Source organism: Artibeus jamaicensis, unplaced genomic scaffold, assembly GCF_021234435.1.
Source record: "Artibeus jamaicensis isolate MK-2021 breed Jamaican fruit bat unplaced genomic scaffold, CSHL_Jam_final scaffold_3272, whole genome shotgun sequence".
Classification (NCBI taxonomy): domain Eukaryota; kingdom Metazoa; phylum Chordata; class Mammalia; order Chiroptera; family Phyllostomidae; genus Artibeus; species Artibeus jamaicensis.
This window is the reverse complement of record NW_026522039.1, coordinates 811,054-829,947: the sequence shown is the minus strand read 5'-3', so window position 1 is coordinate 829,947 and position 18,894 is coordinate 811,054. Positions and strand designations below refer to the sequence as shown.

General features: G+C 38.4%; 1 protein-coding gene across 3 annotated transcripts in view; it reads right to left on the bottom strand.

Annotated features, from left to right (window-relative positions):
- Positions 1 to 18,226, bottom strand: part of TRIM58 (tripartite motif containing 58) — a 45,255-nt gene extending 27,029 nt beyond the window's left edge. For 2 of the 3 annotated variants that reach the window (XM_053657050.1, XM_037166579.2), the window contains exons 1-2: positions 17,759 to 18,226; positions 14,647 to 14,742 (exon numbers count right to left, since the gene is read on the bottom strand). In XM_053657050.1, coding sequence (XP_053513025.1) covers positions 14,647 to 14,742; positions 17,759 to 18,178 — 516 coding nt within the window. In that variant the 5' untranslated portion in view covers positions 18,179 to 18,226. The remainder of the gene's footprint in view (positions 1 to 14,646; positions 14,743 to 17,758) is intronic. The other variant, XM_053657051.1, reaches the window with a different exon arrangement.
- Positions 18,227 to 18,894: the final 668 nt, after the last annotated feature.

The window sequence follows — 18,894 nt, the reverse complement described above, 5'->3', positions numbered from 1 at the left end:
GAGACTCATTCCAAGGTACAAAGATGGTTCAACATATGCTAAGCAATCAATGTAATACACAAATTAGCAAAACAAAAGATAAAATCATATGACCTTATCAATAGATGCAGAAAAAAACATTTGATAAGACATAACATCCATTTATAATTAAAACACTATAAAATGGGTATAGAAGGTAAGTACCTCAACAGCATAATGACCATGTATGACAAACTCTCTCCCAATATCATACTCAGTGGTGAAAACTGAACGTTTTTCCTCTAAGATCGGGAACATAATAAGGACGTCTACTCTCATGCTTCTCATTCAACATAGTTCTGGAATTCCTAGCCAGAACAATCAGGCAAGAAGAAAAAAAGACATCCAAAATGGAAATGAAGAAGTAAATGTGTCACTTTTTCCAATTAAAAATATGTTAAAGTTTCAAGTTACAAAATCAATGTACAAAAAATCCACTGCTTTCCTGTATAAAAAAAAAAACAATAACATTTCAGAAATACAAATGAAAAAAAACCCTATTTCTTTTGCAATTGCAACCAAAGGAATAAAATACCTTTGTTAAGATAGGAATAACCTTAACAAAGAATGTAAAGCTCTTATATACTGAAAACTACAAAGTATTATTTTAAAAGATTGGAATGGACACAATGAACTGGAAAGATATTCCATGTTCATGGATTGGAAGAATCATTAAAATGTCCATATTACCCAAAGTAACATACAGGTTTAATGCAATCCCCATCAAAATCAATGTCATTTTTTAAATAACCAGAACAAAAAATTATCATGTTTGAATGGAAACACAGAAGACAAAGACCCCCAAGTAGCCAAAGCAATCCTGGGTAAAAAGAACAAAGCCAGAGGTACCACACTAACCTAATTTCAAGTTATACTACAGAGTTACAATAATCAAAACAGTATGCTATTGACGGAAAAACAGACACATAAATCGATGGAAAACGATTGAGAGCCTGGAAATAAAACTGGAAAATAATTTTTGACACAGGCCCTGGCTGGTGTGGCTCAGTGGACTAAGCACCAGACTATGAAGCAAAGAGCTATTGGTTCAATTCCCAATCAGGGAATATGCCTGGGTTGTAGGCCAGGTCCCCAGTAGAGGGCCTCTGAGTGGCAACCACACATTGATGTTTCTCTTTCTTTCCCCCCTTCCCTCTCTCTAAAAATAAGTAAATAAAATCATTTAAAAATTATTTTTGACAAAGAAGCTAAAAATACACAATGGAGAAAAAAAAGCCTCTTCAACAAATAATTCTGAGCAAATAGGGAAGCCACAGTAAAAGAGTGAAAGTACATTACAATGCATTCCCACATTCCCATGTAAAAAATTAATTCAAAATGAATCAAAGAGCTAAATATAAGATATTCAAAAATATATTATACAGAACAAAACATAGGTACTAAACTTATGGACCTTGGTTGTAAAGAAGATTTGATGAATTTGATTACAAAGGCAAGGGAAGTAAAGATGAAAATAAATGAGTGGGACTACATCAAAGTAAAAAGTTTCCTCACAGCAAAGGAAACTGACTAAAACAAAAGAAAGCAAGCAATCAAATGGGGATGATATTGGCAGACAGCTCCAACAAGGGGTTAATATCCAAAATATATAAAGAAGTCATACAACTCAGCACCAAAGAATTCAATTAAAAAATGGGAAGAGGACCTGAACAGACACTTCTCTCAAAAAGACATACAAACAGCCAACATATTTATGAGAAGATGGTGAACTTCACTAGCTATCAGGGAAATGCAAATCAAAACTACAATGAGATACTACCTCACACCTGTTAGAATGGCTATTATCAATGCAACAAGCAATAACAAGTGTTGAAGAGATTATGGAGAACAAGGACTCTCATTCACTGCTTGTGGGTACAGCCACTATTGAAAACACTCTTGCAGTTTCTCATAAATTTAAAACTACAGTTACCACATGACCTAGCAAACCCTATCCTGTGTATCTATCAAAAAACCTCAAAAACACTTATTTGCAAACCCCTGTTTTCATTGCAACATTTTTTCACAGTGGCCAACACACGGGGACAATCAAAGTGTCTGTCCTTCAATAGAGGGTTGGATATAGATGATGTGGTGCATATAGTACTATGGAATACTACTCAGCCTTAAGAAAAGATGAAATACTGCCATTCACGATAACATGGATGGACTTTGAGAATAGTATGCTAAGCAAAATAAGTCCATCAGAAAAAGCTAAGAATCATATAATTTCACTCATTTGTGAAATATAAAACTCAAACTCATGGACACAGAAAACACTATGGTGTTTACCAGAAGGAAGAGGGGTTAGCAAATGGTGAAGAGAGTCAAATATAGGGTCTGGCAGGAGTAAGTCCAGCTTGAGTGTGGTTGGTAGGGTAATAAAATGGATGTAATAATAACTTACAGTTGTAATTTGAGCATTTCATGTAAAATGTCACATGGTGTGCTTTTACTGTGATATTGTTATGTTATAGAATTACATGCTTATAATTTTGTAATAAAAGATTTTTTAATTAAAAAGGGACATTATTTGTGCCAGACTCTGTACATGCTTACACAAGATGATATGATTTTGGATGATGGGCACACAATGCAATATACAGATCATGTATCATAGAAATGTGCACATGGAACCTATATGATCCTATTAACCAATGTTACCCCAGTAAATTTATTTAAAATAAATAAATAAAAAAATACATAAAGCCAGTTCTCTTTCCAAAATAAATAACAAGCATCTCCAAACACAATAATGTGACTCTAGAACTCAGTTATAGAAAACACAAAAACACATGGAAATTATAACTAACATGTTAACAATGAAACATATAAACTAACATATAAACAATGAAAGAGTTAACAAAGATTTGAAAAAAGAAACCAAAAGGTACTTTGAAATGAATGAACACAAAAATACAAAGACCCAAAATTTATGAGATAGAGCAAAACAGTCCTATGAGGGAAATTCATAGCAATAAAGGCATATTTCAAGAAAAAAACAAAAATCTCAAATAAACAAATTGAACTAACACCTAAAAACACCAAAAAATTAACAACAACTAAAGCCTAAAGGGAGTAAAAGAAAGAAAATAAGAAAATTAGAGCAGAAATTAATAAACTGGAGTCTAAAAACATAATATTAAAGATCAATGAACCAAGACCTGGTTCTTTGAAAAATAAATAAAATTGATAAAGGCTTAACCACACTCATCAGGAAAAACAGAGAGAACCCAAATTAATAAAATGAGGAGTAAAAGAGGGATTATAAGAAAATGCTATAAACAATTATATGCAAACAGATTAGACAATCTGTAGGAAATGAAGAAATTCCTGGAAACATACAATATTTCAAGACTGAATTAAAAAAAACAGAAAATCTGAAGATTACCAATTACCACCAATGAAATCAAATCAGTAATCAAAAGCTCCCATCTAATAAAAAAAACCTGGACCAGACGACTTCACAGATGAATTTTACAAAACATTCAAGGAGAATTAACACCTATCTTTCTCAAATTATTCCAAAAATTTAAAGAGAAAGTAAGTCTCCCAAGCTCACTTTACAATTACTCTGATAACATTACTATCAGCATTACTCTGATTCCAAAATGAGACAAAGACATTATCCTAAAAAGAAAATTATAGTCCAACATACTGATGAACATAGATATGCCAAAAATCCTCAATAAAACATTAGCAAACTGAATTCAGCAATGCATTAAAAAGAGCATACAGCATGATCAAGTGGGACTTATTCCTGGGATAAAATGTTGTCCAAGTATCCACAAATCAATTAATGTGATGCACCACACAAACAAAGTAAAAGATTAAAATCTTATAATCATACCAATAGATTCAGAAAAATCATTTGACAAAATCCAGCACCAATTTATGAGAAAAACTCTCAGCACAATGGGAATAAAGAGAACATATCTCAACATAATAAAGCCCACATATAACAAACCCATAGCTAACATCATACTCAATGGAATAAAGCTAAGTGTTTCTTGTAACATCAGGAAAAAAATAATGTTGTCAACTTTCACCACTTTTGGAATACTTGCAAAAACAGACAAGAAAAAGAAATAAAAGTCATCCAAATTGGAAAGGGAAGAAGTAAAACTGTCATTATTTGCATATGACATAATACTACATACAGAGAAACCTAATGATTCCACCAAAATCTATTAGACTGAGAAATAAATTCATTAAAGTAACAATAAATAAAATTAATAATTAGAAATCAGTTTCTTTTTTATTTACCAATAATGAGCTATCAGAAAACAATCCCATTTACAATTGCATTTAAAAATACCTATGGAGGGATGCTGGGAAGATGGCGACAGAGTAAGATGGAGCTGATGCTAGATCCTGTACTCATGGGTGAAAATCCTGGCAGATCTATAGAGAAACAGCACAATAAACCATTGGTTACCCAGCATTTATGAAATTAAAAGACCAGAGATTGTGACCGATGCTGAAACACCAGACGGCGGCAGAGTCAGCTACTGGAGCTGGGTCTCACGTGGCCCCTGTGCTGCCACCAGAGCAACAGGCCTGGGAGTCAGGGAGTCAGGTACGGGAGCCGGACACTCCAAGCCCCTGTGACGGTCCTGGGAGACAGAGGAGTCAGGAACCGGAGCAGGGACATTCTCGGCCCTTTTGCCAATGCCATAGCTACCAGCCTGGGCAATGGAAGGGTCAGTTGCAGGAGCTGGGTCACCAAAGGCCCCTGTGACGCTGCCATAGAGACAGGCCTGGGCCCTGAGGAACCAGCTACGGGAGCTGGGAAGTTCTCAGCACCTGTGCCTCTGCCATAGCGACGGGACTGGACGCCAGGGAGTCAGGTATGGAAGCTGGGACGCTCCAAACCCCTGTGATGGCTGTGGGCGGCAGAGGAGCCAGCTACGGGAGCCAGGACGTCCTCAGCCCCTGTGCCACTGCCATAGAGACAGGACTGGATGCCGGGGAGTCAGGTACAGGAGCCAGGACATTCCAAACCCCTGTGACAGCCCTGGGCGGCAGAGAGAGCCAGATACGGGAGCCGGGACATTCCCAGCCTCTGTGCCACTGCCGTAGTAACGGGCCTGGGTGCTTGAGGAGGCGGCTACTAGACCAGGACATTCAGCAGTGGTAGGCGACCAACGCAGGGACCAGCGCGAGGACCAGCGTGAGTGTAGGTGGAGATGAAGAACATCAAGAAACTTCAAGGAGTCTGCACCAGTGAACTTCGCAAGGATCATACAACAGAAGTTCACACCATAAAACCAGGGTTTCGGAACAGATCAATTTTAGAAGCAGAGACTAACAAGAAGAGTCTCAAACAATGGGAAGACAAAGAAACAATCCCCAAATGAAAGAAAAAGCAGAAACTTCAGAAAGAATGTTAGATGACATAGAGGCTGATCAACTATCAGATAGTGAATTCAAAGCACTGGTTGTTACGAAGTTCAAAGAGCTCACAGTGAACTACCAGAAACTACAGGGGAACTACAATGATCTCTCTGCAAACTACAGCAACATGAAAAAGGAAATGGAAACTATCAGCAAGGGACAAGAGGAAATGAAGAATACAATTTCCGAATTGAAGAACACAGTAGAAAGTTTCAAAAGTAGTATAGATGAAGCGGAGGATAGGATTAGTGAGTTGGAGGACAAAGTAGAAAGCATCTCACAGAAAGAGCAAGAAAATGAAAAGAGGCTCAGAAAGAATGAAGAGGGATTAAGAGAAATGCAAGACAATATGAAACGTAATAATATCTGAATAATAGGAATACCAGAAGGAGAAGAAGAAGAACAAGGGATAGAAAACGTATTTGAATGAGTAATGAGAGAAATTTCCCTAATTTGATAAGAGAAAAAGTCTCACAAATCCAGGAATCACAGAAAGTCCCAATCAAGAGGAACCCAAGGAGGCCCACTTCAAGACACATCATCATCAAAATGGCAAAATTCAAAGACAAAGAGAGAATCTTAAAGGCAGCAAGGGAGAAAAAAGAAATAACATACAAGGGAGCCCCAATAAGGTTAGCTGCTGACTTCTCAATGGAAACACTTCAAGCAAGAAGAGAATGGCAAGAAATATTCCAAGTAATGAGAACCAGAGGCCAACAACCAAGGCTACTTTACCCAGCAAGGCTCTCAATCAAGATAGATGGCCAAATAAACAGCTTCCAAGACAAAAGAAGCCTAAAAGAATACCCCTCCACCAAACCAGCTCTACAAGAAATACTAAAAGGACTGCTTTAAGGGAAGGAAGGATAAGAGGGAGACAGAGAGGAACACAGGTACAAAAATGGCAATGAATAAGTACCTATCAATAATAACCTTAAGTGTAGATGGATTAAATTCTCCAATCAAAAGATACAGAATAGCTGCATGGACAGGAAAGCATGACCCACACATATGCTGCCTACAAGAGACCCACCTCAGGACAAAAGACCATCACAGACTAAAAGTGAAAGGCTGGAAACAAGTTTTCCAAGAAAATGGACAAGAAAAAAAAGCTGGGGTAGCAATTCTCATATCGGACAAAATAGACTTCAAAAAAAAGGCCATAAAGAGAGACCCAGAAGGTCACTTCATTATACTCAAGGGAAGAATCCACCAAGAAGACATTAACATTGTAAATATATATGCACCAAACATAGGGGCACCCAAATATATCAAGAAAATGTTAGAGGACTTCAAGAAAGATATTGACAGCAACACAATTATAGTACGGGATTTTAACACCCACTATCAAAAATGGACAGATCTTCCAAACAAATTATCAACAAAGATATTGTGGCATTAAACAACACCCTAGATGAAATGGACTTAACTGATATATATAGAGCCCTTCATCCCAAAGAAGCTAAATACACACTCTTTTCAAATGCACATGGAACATTTTCAAAGATAGACCACATGATAGGACACAAAACAAGCCTCAAAAAATTCAAGAAAATTGAAATCATACCAAGCATCTTCTCTGACCACAAGGGACTGCAATTGGAAACCAACCCAAAGAAAAAAACCCAAAGCACCCCAAATCATGGAGACTGAATGGTATGCTATTAAACAACAAATGGGTCAAGAATGAAATTAGGGAAGAAATCAAAACGTTTCTGGAAACAAATGAAAATGATCTCACAACAACCCAAAACTTATGGGACACAGCCAAGGCAGTCCTGAGAGGGAAGTTTATAGCAATACAGGCCTACCTAAAGAAGATACAAACATTTCAAACAAACAACCGAACCTTACGCCTGAAAGAACTCGAGGAACAACAACAAAGACAGCCCAGAGCAAGCAGAAGGAAGGAAATAACCAAGATTAGAGCAGAATTAAATGACATAGAAACTAAAAGCACAATTTTAAGGATCAATGAATCCAGGAGTTGGTTCTTTGAGAAGATAAACAAAATAGACAAGCCTTTAAGTAGGCTCATCAAGAAAAGAAGAGAGAGGACACAAATAAACACAATCAGAAATGAAAGAGGAGAGATTATAACTGATACTACAGAAATAGAAGGGATTGTAAGAATTTACTATGAAGAACTGTATGCCAAGAAATTTGAAAACCTAGGGGAAATGGACACATTTCTAGAAAAATACAATCTTCCAAAACTCAGTGAAAAAGAAGCAGAAAATCTAAATACACTAATAACAGCAAAAGAAATTGAAGCAGTAATCAAAAAACTCCCATCACACAAAAGCCATGGACCAGATGGTTTCACAGGAGAATTCTACAAAGCATTTAAGGAAGAGACTATTCTCCACAGACTATTCCAAAAAATCCAGAAGGATGGAAAACTCCCAAATTCTTTTTATGAAGCCAGCATCATCCTAATTCCAAAACCAGATAGAGACAGAACAAAGAAAGAAAACTTCAGGCCAGTATCGCTGATGAACATAGATGCTAAAATCCTCAACAAAATATTGGCAAGTCGCATCCAACAATATATCAAAAAGATCATACACCATGATCAAGTGGGATTCATCCCAGGGATGCAAGGATGGTTCAATATTCGCAAATCAGTAAATGTAATACATCACATAAACAAAAGCAAAGACAAAAATCACATGATCATATCAATAGATGTGGAAAAAGCTTTTGATAAGGTACAACACCCATTTATGATAAAAACACTCAGCAAAGTGGGAATAGAGGGAGCATTTCTCAAAATAATAAAGGCCATATATGAGAGACCTACAGCCAATATCATACTCAATGGGCAAAAACTAAAAGCTTTTCCACTAAGATCAGGAACAAGACAAGGTTGTCCACTTTCACCACTTCTATTCAATATAGTATTGGAAGTTTTCGCCACAGCGATCAGGCAAGAAAAGGAAATAAAAGGCATCCAAATAGGAAAGGAGGAAGCAAAACTGTCACTGTTTGCAGATGACATGATAGTGTACATGGAAAATCCTATAGACTCTACCCAAAAACTGCCCCAACTAATTAATGAGTTTGGCAAAACAGTGGGTTACAAAGTCAATATTCAGAAATCAAAGGCATTTTTGTATACCAACAGTGAATCAGCAGAAATAAAGAAAAAAATCCCATTCGATATAGCAAAAAGAAAAATAAAATATCTGGGAATAAACCTAACTAAGGAGGTAAAAAACCTGTATGCAGAAAACTACACAGCCCTGAAGAACGAAATCAAGGAAGACAAAAACAAATGGAAACATATACCTTGTTCATGGATTGGAAGAATTAACATCATCAAAATGTCCATACTACCCAAAGCACTATACAGATTCAATGCAATACCTATTAAAGTACCAAAGGCATATTTCACAGACATAGAACAAACACTTCGAAAATTTATATGGAACCATAAACGAGCCCAAATAGCAGCTGCTCTTTTGAGAAAGAAGAACAAAGTAGGGGGGATCACAATACCTGATATCAAACTGTATTACAAGGCTACTGTAATTAAAACAGCCTGGTACTGGCATAAAAACAGGCACATAGACCAATGGAACAGAACAGAGAGCCCAGAAATCAACCCAACTCTCTACACTCAATTAATATTCGACAAAGGTGGCAGTAACATAAAATGGAGTAAAGATAGCCTCTTCAACAAATGGTGTTGGGAGAACTGGACAGCTATGTGCAAAAAAAATGAAACTTGAGCACAGACTTACACCATACACCAAAATAAATTCAAGGTGGATAAAAGACTTAAATGTAAGTCATGACACCATTAAAGTCCTAGAGGAGAACATTGGCAAGAAAATCTCAGATATTTCACACAGCAACTTCTTTACTGATATCTCCCCTAGAGCAAGGAATGTAAAGGAAAGAATAAACAAATGGGATCTCATCAAAATAAAAAGCTTCTGCGTGGCTAAAGAAAACAGTATTAAATTAGCAAGACAACCAACTGTATGGGAAAACATATTTGCCAATGATACCTCAGACAAAGGTTTAATCTCCAAAATATACAAAGAACTTACAAGACTCCACTCTAAGAAGACACCCAACCCAATTAAAAAATGGGAAAAGGACTTGAACAAACACTTCTCCAAGGAGGACATACAGAACATTCAGAGACACATGAAGAGATGCTCAATATCGTTAGCTATCAGAGAGATGCAAATTAAAACCACAATGAGATACCACTTTACACCAGTCAGGATGGCTATCATAAACAAAGCAACAAACAACAAATGTTGCAGAGGTTGTGGGAAAAAGGGGTCCTTAGTTCACTGTTGGTGGGATTGCAGACTGGTACAACCATTATGGAAAACAGTATGGAATTTTCTCAGAAAAATAAAAATCGAACTGCCTTTTGACCCAGCAATTCCACTGCTAGGATTATATCCTAAGAATCCTAAAACATCAATATCAAAGAACCTATGCACCACAATGTTCATAGCAGCACAATTTACAATAGCCAAGAGTTGGAAGCAACCTAGGTGCCCATCAGTAAATGAATGGATCAAAAAATTGTGGTACATATACACAATGGAATTCTATGCTGCAGAGAGAAAGAAGGAGCTACTACCTTTTGCAACAACATGGATGGAACTGGAAAGCATTATGCTGAGTGAAATAGGCCAGGTGCTGAAAGACGAATACCATATGATCTCACCTTTAACAGGAAGCTAAACAACAAAACAAACAAGCAAGCAGAATAAAAACAAAGACACTGAAATAGAGAACAAGGGGATAGTGACCAGAGGGGAGAAGGAAGGGAAGTTAAGGGGAAAAAGGGTCAGGGATTTGGAGGAACAAATAGGAAGGACACAGGGACGAGAACTAAGGGGGGTGGAAATGGGAGGGAGGTGGGGAGCAAGGGGCGGGGGAGGCTGGGATGGGAAAAATAGACAAAAATCTGTACTTGAAAAATAACTAAATAAAATTAATTATAAAAAATAAAATTAAAAAATTAAAATACCTATGAATAAATTTACTGAAGGAGGTAGGAGACCTGTACTCGGAAAATTATAAACATTGAAGAAGATACAAATAAATAGAGGTATATACAATGTTCATGGAAAGGAATAAGTAACATTGTTAAAGTGTCCACACAACTCAAAGCAATCTATAGATTCAGTTCAATCCCTATTAAAATGTCAATGGCATTTTCCACAGAACTAGAATAAATAATCCTAAAACTTATATGGAACCACAAAAGGCCCCTAATAGCCACAGAAATTTTTAGAAAAAAGAAGAAAGTTGAAGGAATCACATACAAGGAATCACACTGTAATCATAGAGCATGATACTGGTACACAAAAAAGTCAAATCGACCCATGTTGTATGATCGATTAACATATGACAATGGAGACAAGAATATACAATAGGGCAAAGACAGTCTATTCAATAAATAGTATTAGGAAAACTGGACAGATACATGCAAAAAAAAGAAACTAGACCATCGTACTACACTATATTCAAGAGTCAACTCAAAATAGATGAAAGACTTAAACATAAGGCCCTAAACCATAAAAGTTCTTGAAGAAAATATGGGCAGTAAACTCTCAGATGTTACTCTTAGTTATACGTTTTCTGATATATCTCCTTGGGCATGGGAAACAAAAGGAAAAATAAATAAATGAGACTACATAAAACTAAATAGGGTTTACGCAGCAAAGAAAAACATCAACAAAACAAAAAGACAACTTACCGAATGAAAGCAGATATTCACCAGTAATATATCCATTAAGGGGTTAATATCCAAAATTCATAAAGAACTCATACAACTCAAAACCAAAAATATAAATGACCCAATTTAAAAATGAGCATACCTCTTTCATTTAGAATGGAAGGACAGATAAAGTGCTTCTCAGATAAGATCAAATTCAAGAAGTTCATCATCACCAAGCCCTTATTATATGAAATGTTAAAGGGACTTACCTAAGAAAAAGAATATTAAAAAGATGAACAGTGAAAGGACAGCAAACTCACAGTTATTAAGAACCATACCTAAAACAAAGGCAAACTAAGAGGACAGCTAGATCAGAAGTGGAACCATAGAAATGAAGATCATATGGAGTGTTAGCAACAGGGGAGTGGGAGAAGGAGAAGGTGGGAGAAGGTACATAAAATAAGTAGCATAGATGGTAGGTAGAAAATAGGGGGAGGGCAAGAATAGTATAGAAAATATAGAATCTAAAGAACTTGAGACACGTGGTCATAAACTAAAGGGGGGAATAGTGGGGGAGGGAGTGTGCAGGGTGGAGGGAAATAGAACAATTGTAATGGCATAATTAATAAAATATATGAAAAAATAAAATAAAATAAAAATAAAAATGAGCAGAAGACCTGAACAGACATTCTCCAAAAATGAGATATAGATGGCCAAAAGATATATGAAGAGTTGCTCAATGTTATCTCACACCTATCAGAATAGCTATCATCAATAAATCAAAAAGCAGCAAGTGTTGGTGAGAATGTAGATAAAAGGAAACACTAATGCACTGTTGGTGGTGGAAAATGGTGCAACCATTATGAAAAACATTGTGAAGATTCCTCAAAAAATTAAAAATAGAAATACCTTATGACCCAGAAGTAGAAGTATTAATTCTACTTCTGAGAATATATCCAAAGAATAAAAAACCCACTAATTTGAAAGATGTGTGCACCCTTATGCTCATTGCAGTGTTATTTATAATAACAGAAGAAACCCAAGTATACATCAACAGTTGGTTAAACAAAGAAGTGGTACTTACATAAAATGGAATATTACCTATAAAAAAAGAACAAAATCTTACCATGTGTGACAGCATGGATGGACCTAGTGGTTATTATCCTAAGTGAAACAGGGCAGACAGAGAAAGACAAATACCATATGATTTCACTTATATGTGGAATTTAAAGAACAGAATAAATACACAAACAAACAGAAACAGAATCATAGACAGATACAGTGAAGAAACTGAGGTGGGAGGGATGGGTGAAAAAGCTGGAGGGAGTAAGAAGTTACAAAATATTCACAGGATGTAAAGTACAGAATAGAGAATATAGTCAGTAATATTGCAATGATTATTTGTGGTGTCAGGTGGGTACTAAAGTTATCAGGGTTTACTTCATAAGTTATATAATGATGGTTGTTTAACCACTACAGTATACACCTGAAACAAATATAAAAATTTTTAAATAAATTAACCTAAACTCTAACCTCAAAGCTAAGTCTAACCTTACTACTAACCCTAATGCTAATCATTAAATCAACCATAAGTGTAATCCTAACCCTAAAGCTAACTTAAACCTTAAGCATAAATTCAAACCTGTACTCAAAACCTAAGCCTAACCACAATTCTAACTTTAAAATTAAACCTAACCCTAGCACTTAACCAAACCCTAACCTTAAACTTATTTCTAATTTAAGCCCAAACTCTAATCTCAAGATAACTATACCACTAAACTTACCCCTAACCCTAAACATAAAGTGAATCCTGCCCTGGCTGGTGTGGCTCAGTGGATTGAGCACTGGCCTGCAAACAAAAGGGTCTCCGGTTTGATTCCCAGTCAGGGCGTGTGTCTCCCAGGTCCCCAGTTGGTAGTGTATGAGAGGCAACCACACATCGATGTTTCTTTCCCTCTTTCTCCCTCCCTTCCTCTCTCTCTAAAAATAAGTGAAATCTTTAAAAAAATAAAGTGAATCCTAAACTTGTTTAATCCCAAACCTAAACCTAACTCTAAACTAACCCTTCCCCTAACCCTAATTTAAATCATTTCATCTATCTCAGAGTTAACTCTAACCTTAACACTAACCCTAGCTCTAATCATAAAATAAATACTAATTGTAACCCTAAAGCTCACTCTAACCCTAAAGGTAAACCTAACCCTAATTTACAACTTAACCCTAACCTCAGCTCTAATTTAAACCTAAACCCAAACCTTAAAGCCATCTCTAACACTAATCATAATCTCGAGTCTAAAACTAAACCCACACCTAACCCTAACCCAACCCCTAACCATAACCTTAATGTATACACGAAGTGTAAAACTAAAGCTAAGTCTAAGCCCAACCTTGCTCATAAACTCAACCTAATAATTATTGTAATTCTAACCCTAACACTAAGGCAAACCTAACCCTAACCCTAACCCAACACTAGTCCTTATCCTAACCCAAAATCTAATACTAACCCTAATTTATACTTCAAAAATAACACTAAGCCCAACTCTAATCCTAAACTCAAACCTAACTTTAATTCTAACCATAACCCCAATTCTACATGTAACACTAACCTAAAACCTAACCCTCACCCCAACCCTTACCTTAAAACTAATTTTAACCATAGCCTTTATCCTAACCCTAATCTTAACTAATTTATACCCAAACTCTGACCTCAAAGCTATTTCTAACCCTAACCTTAAAACTCAAATCCTCAAAGAAGCAAACACTCAATCCTACACCTAATCCCAAAACTAACCCTAATCTTAACATTAACTTTAACTCAAAACCTATTTCTAACCCTATAAAAAAGTAATATTTTATAAAATTTCTATATGGTATACTATAATTCACATATACTTTGTATATATAGTTTTTCAACCTAAATATACCCTATTTGATACATGACCAGATTATTCCTTACTGTGAGTTTTGGGGGCTGTGCTGTGCATTTGTAGGCTGCTTAGCAGCATTTCTGGCCTCTACCGATTAGATGCCAGTAACACTCCCCAGCCCCCAGATATGACAACAAAAAATAGCTACTAATACTGAAAATTCACTTTAGAAGGCAAAACCACCCATCTGAGAACCATTCTCTTAAGTGACTAAAAGAAACAACCAGCCAAGTATGTACAGAACAGAGAACACATATATGATAAGGCTAAACATTCAGATGATCTTTCTCTATATGCAAGGGATCGCATCTAGCTCTGCTTCATCTACATCAGTGCTAAGAGATTTTTAGCACTCATTCATTCAGAAAGGCCAGTCTTCACACTCGCAGTGGCAGTACAAGACTCTATCTACTCAAGGCTCTAGGGGTGAGTCAGTGAGTTTCGATGAGAGCCGCATCAGCAAAGCTACTTGTAACTCAGGCTGGGGTTACAGCTAAGAAGGACAGCGTTGTAACAAAAGTGTTGGTGCAAGGAAGAATGATATAATGACCCAAATTTGGATCCTCCAGGCAGGCAGGCAAGCCTCCTGAAGTAACAATATTCTCATACCTTCCAAATGACAGTTTTCTTCCCAAGGTTGGTCTCCAGACTCAAGGCCTCCTCCATCTCTTTCCTCACAAGTTCCAGGGCCGTCTGGAGATTTTCCTGTTTGGGAAGATATGCTGAGACCATTACAGACACCTTCATGTAGTACCTGTCCCAACCAGGTGCATCAGGTGCTACAAAGGTCACCTAGAACAGGCCCAGGGAGCACACAAAGATGTCTAACCTCATTACAGCTAAGTTAAACATAAGTACACTTTAAATGTTAATGCCGGACATAACCAAAGATTTAGTAAAAGTATGTTCACTGTGGCATTATTTAAAATAGTAAACCTGTAACTAACCAAAATGTTAAAGAAGAAAATTTTATCTTTTGCAACAGCATGGATGGACCTAGAGAGCATTATGCTAAGTGAAATAAGCCAGTCAGAGAAAGACAAAAACCATGAGATTTCACTTATATGTGGAATCTAGTGGACAAACTTAACTAACAAGCAAAATAGAGGCAGTTTCATAGAGAGGATGACAGCTATGGAGGGAAGGGGAGGAGGGGCGGAGGGATTGAGCAAGAAGGAAAAAGGATTCATGGACATGGACAACAGTGTGGTGATTGTTGGAAGGAGGAAGGTATAAATGGTAATGAAAAATACAATAAAAAAGTAACAGAAAAAAAGAAAATAATACATTAATTAATAAATAATTATCCAATAATTTTTTAAAGTAGAGGGTAAGAAAAATATATTTTATACTAATAGAATGAAATTAAAATAAGGTGCTTAATAATAAGAATACAGTGTTTAATAACAAGAAGTGCTCACAATTTTAAAGTGAACTAAAATAAGGATATTTTTTGTAACATCAAACCAATTTTGGAAAAATATGTGCTTTAAGGAATATATAAAAACTAGGCAGAGGTCAGTAAAAACGTTCAATACATAAAACCTCACCTACTAGTGTCTGAGTGAGAAATGATGTTACTCCCAACCTATACCTGTCAACTTCGGAAAATTACTTACTACTCTATAATCAGAAAAGTGTTTAGTATTATTAGGCAATAAGAAATCATGTAAGTTAGAATTTATTCAATGAAAAAGAAATACAGAATGTTGTAAATCTTAAAAAGAGTAGAAGATAATTTAATGAAAACTAAATTTCCTTTCCACCCTAGGCCCCCACTAGAGGTAGGCATGTACTTTATTTACAAAGAACACACACACACACACATTTTAAAACTCTACTCGAAGTCATTCAATAAGTCTCAGGAAAGAAAAAGACAGAAAAAAATTGTGCCGAAGTCATTCACAAGTCCTACACATCAATTATTTCTAAATAAATAAGTAAATATACATATATATGATGATGATGACATACCATAATGCTGATAAAATACAGTAGGATTCATGGTGGAATTAACATGACCAAAATGACACTTTTTTTAGTGTTTGCAAGGAGTAGAATCACACAGATGGAGAGAAGTTCCCTCCCACAGGAGAAACTGGGCAAAATTAGTGAGGTGACTAAGGCCTGGCAGGATAGGGCACAGCAGCTACTAGGCCAGTGTTGTTGGATCTCAGTGTTGTTGTACTGTTGGAGGACAACAGTGCAAATAGAACATAGAGTCTAGGAAATCAAGACGAAGTTCAGAAGATACTTATTTGGTATTAATTGAAAGACTACCAAAATACTGAAAATGACTCTAGAAATATTACACTAGCCATGCTCTGTATGGTGCTTTCAATAATTTTTTAAAAAGGCAGAAACATTCTACAAAAAACTAGCTAGAAAATAGCCAGCATCTGAGTTTTGTACATGGCAACCAAAACCAAAGAGAAAACTCAGAGATATTTCTAGGCAAGTCCAAAAGGAAATTGCGGTGATAAATACCCCCAATCTTGTTTTAAAACAATAAAACCAAGCTTAAAAAATAAAAGTATTTTTAATTTATTTCATTGTGGTGCTTTTTCAGGAAAATATGTCAGTTTAAACAAGACTTTGACCTTCTTTGTGCTAGTAGCTGTTGCAGATGTCACGAATTTAAATGCATTCAGAATATGTCCAAGAATTTTAGAAGAGCACCAGGACAAAAAATTCTATTTACAGAGTATCACAGATGTCCCTTTTGGTGGCCAAATACTGATATAGGAAGCACCTCTTCATTGAAGTGCTCACATCCTGAGCCCTCTAATATGAGTTGAATAAAGACCTGCCCTGTGCCCTTAGCTCCTGGATTCCTACTTCCTACTTAGCTCCTGGGCCCAGCCAGGCGCTATTCTTAACTAATGCTCAGACCTCATGGTTGTTTTGGTAACAGTATTAATTAAGGTAGAGATCAACATTATGCGAAAGGAAGGCGCAATGCCAATGGTAGTGGTTAGAATGTGTTCATCAAAAAGAGGCTCACTTGTAACCAAGCACACAGCGCTGATGCTAGGGCTCTAGCTGTGGGGCCCAGACGATTAGCCTGAGAAAAGGAGACTAGAGGTACCTGACAGGAAGGCTGCCTGGCAGAGGGGACCTTCACAGGGATATCCAACCAGGATATCATAGCCCAGGATGGCTATGAATTCGGCCCAACACAAAATCGTAAATTTACTCAAAACCTGTTTGTTTGGGGTTTTTTTGTTTGTTTGTTTTTTGCTCACCAGTTTCCGCTAGTGTTTGTGTATTTAACGTGGGGCCCAAGACAGCTCTTCTTCCCGTGTGACCCAGAGACGCCAAAAGGTTGGCCATCCCTGGAAGGAATGTGCGTTTGAGCTCCTTAGCAACGGTCCCAGATGGAGTTACCCTGGAGCAAAGGCAGGGATACCCCAACACGCCTGAGTGCACTGTGGGAGGGAGGCTCAGAGGGGGATTGCCTGGTACGCGTAGAAGTTGGGGAGAGAAGGTTGAGCAGGGCAGGGCGCTGGGAGCTGGGAGCAGGCGGAGTCATGTGGGTAGGAGGGGGGGGGGGGGAGAAGGGCGAGGGCACGGGGGCGCGGAGGCGGGCACAAAGTCCTTGGGATCAGGTGGTGGCACCGAACCTTGTCTCTGGAAGGTCACGGGCACCTCTGCTGGGCCTGCTAGCAGAGGTATCTTCCAGGCCAGTCAGCCTGCCAGTGCGTCCGCAAGCACAGCTCACCTGGTGGTGCTGGACTGCCTCCTGCAGCGGTGCCGTGTGGTGGCCTCGGTGCTCGGGGCCAGAGTCGCACGCCCAGCACAGTGCGACCTGGTCCTCCTCGCAGAAGCGGCTGAGCTCCTGGCCGTGCAGTGCGCACTGTGCCCACAAGGGCCCCTCGTCCGGCCCCAGCCGTCGCACGCTATCCACCAGGCTGGCCAGCTGCCGGTTGGGCCGGAAGCCCTCCCGAGTGAAGGGGCTGCGGCACTGTGGGCAGGCGAAGAAGCCTCCCTGCTCTCTGTCAGACCTGTCGCAGAACTCGGAGATGCAACGCATGCAGAAGCTGTGTCCGCAGTCCACGCTCACCGGGTCCTGCAAGAAGTCCAGGCACACGGGGCACCGCGCCTCCTCGCGCAGTCGCTGCCTAGGCGACGCCGTGGCCATGCTCTCAGGCCTCCCGCGGTCCGAGCTACCTCCCTCTGGTCCGCTCGGGAGGGAGGGGCCCTGACGCCTGCTGCCTGCACTATCAGTCGGGTCTGCACGCTTGGGAGGGGCCCTGCTTGAAGACAGGCGTGCACACTATCTCAGTCGGGTCTGCACGCTTGGGAGGGGCCCTGCTTGAAGACAGGCGTGCACACTATCTCAGTCGGTCTGCATTTCGGGAGGGCAGGTGTGCACACCATGGTGCACATCATGGATTTTCTCAGGCTTGCAACGCTCAGGTCAGGTCTCCAGGCGTCTGGACGTTTACTGACATTTCTGTTTCTAACTGGAGGGGAAGGGGAAGGAGAGAGGGAGAGAAATATCAGTGGTTGCCTCTTGTGCATTCCCTGCTGGGAACTGGCCTGCAACCCAGGCATATGCCCTGACTGGGAATCGAACCGCGATCCTTTGCTTCGAAGAACCGCACTCAATCCACTGAGCTACACCAGTCAGGTCTGCAAATTTGGAGACAAGCTGAGCTCCTTCTGCCACTGTGTTCATGGCCTCCTTGACCCTACACACATAATGATTTCTTAATGTATCTTTTCCAAACCTTAATCTCTCTACCTCCTGTTAACTAGTTCATGACTAAAAAAAAATAAAAATAAAAAAATAAGTAGATGAGCTGAAGGGAAGATAGATGCCCTGATAGATGTGCATGTGATGATAGGTCTATA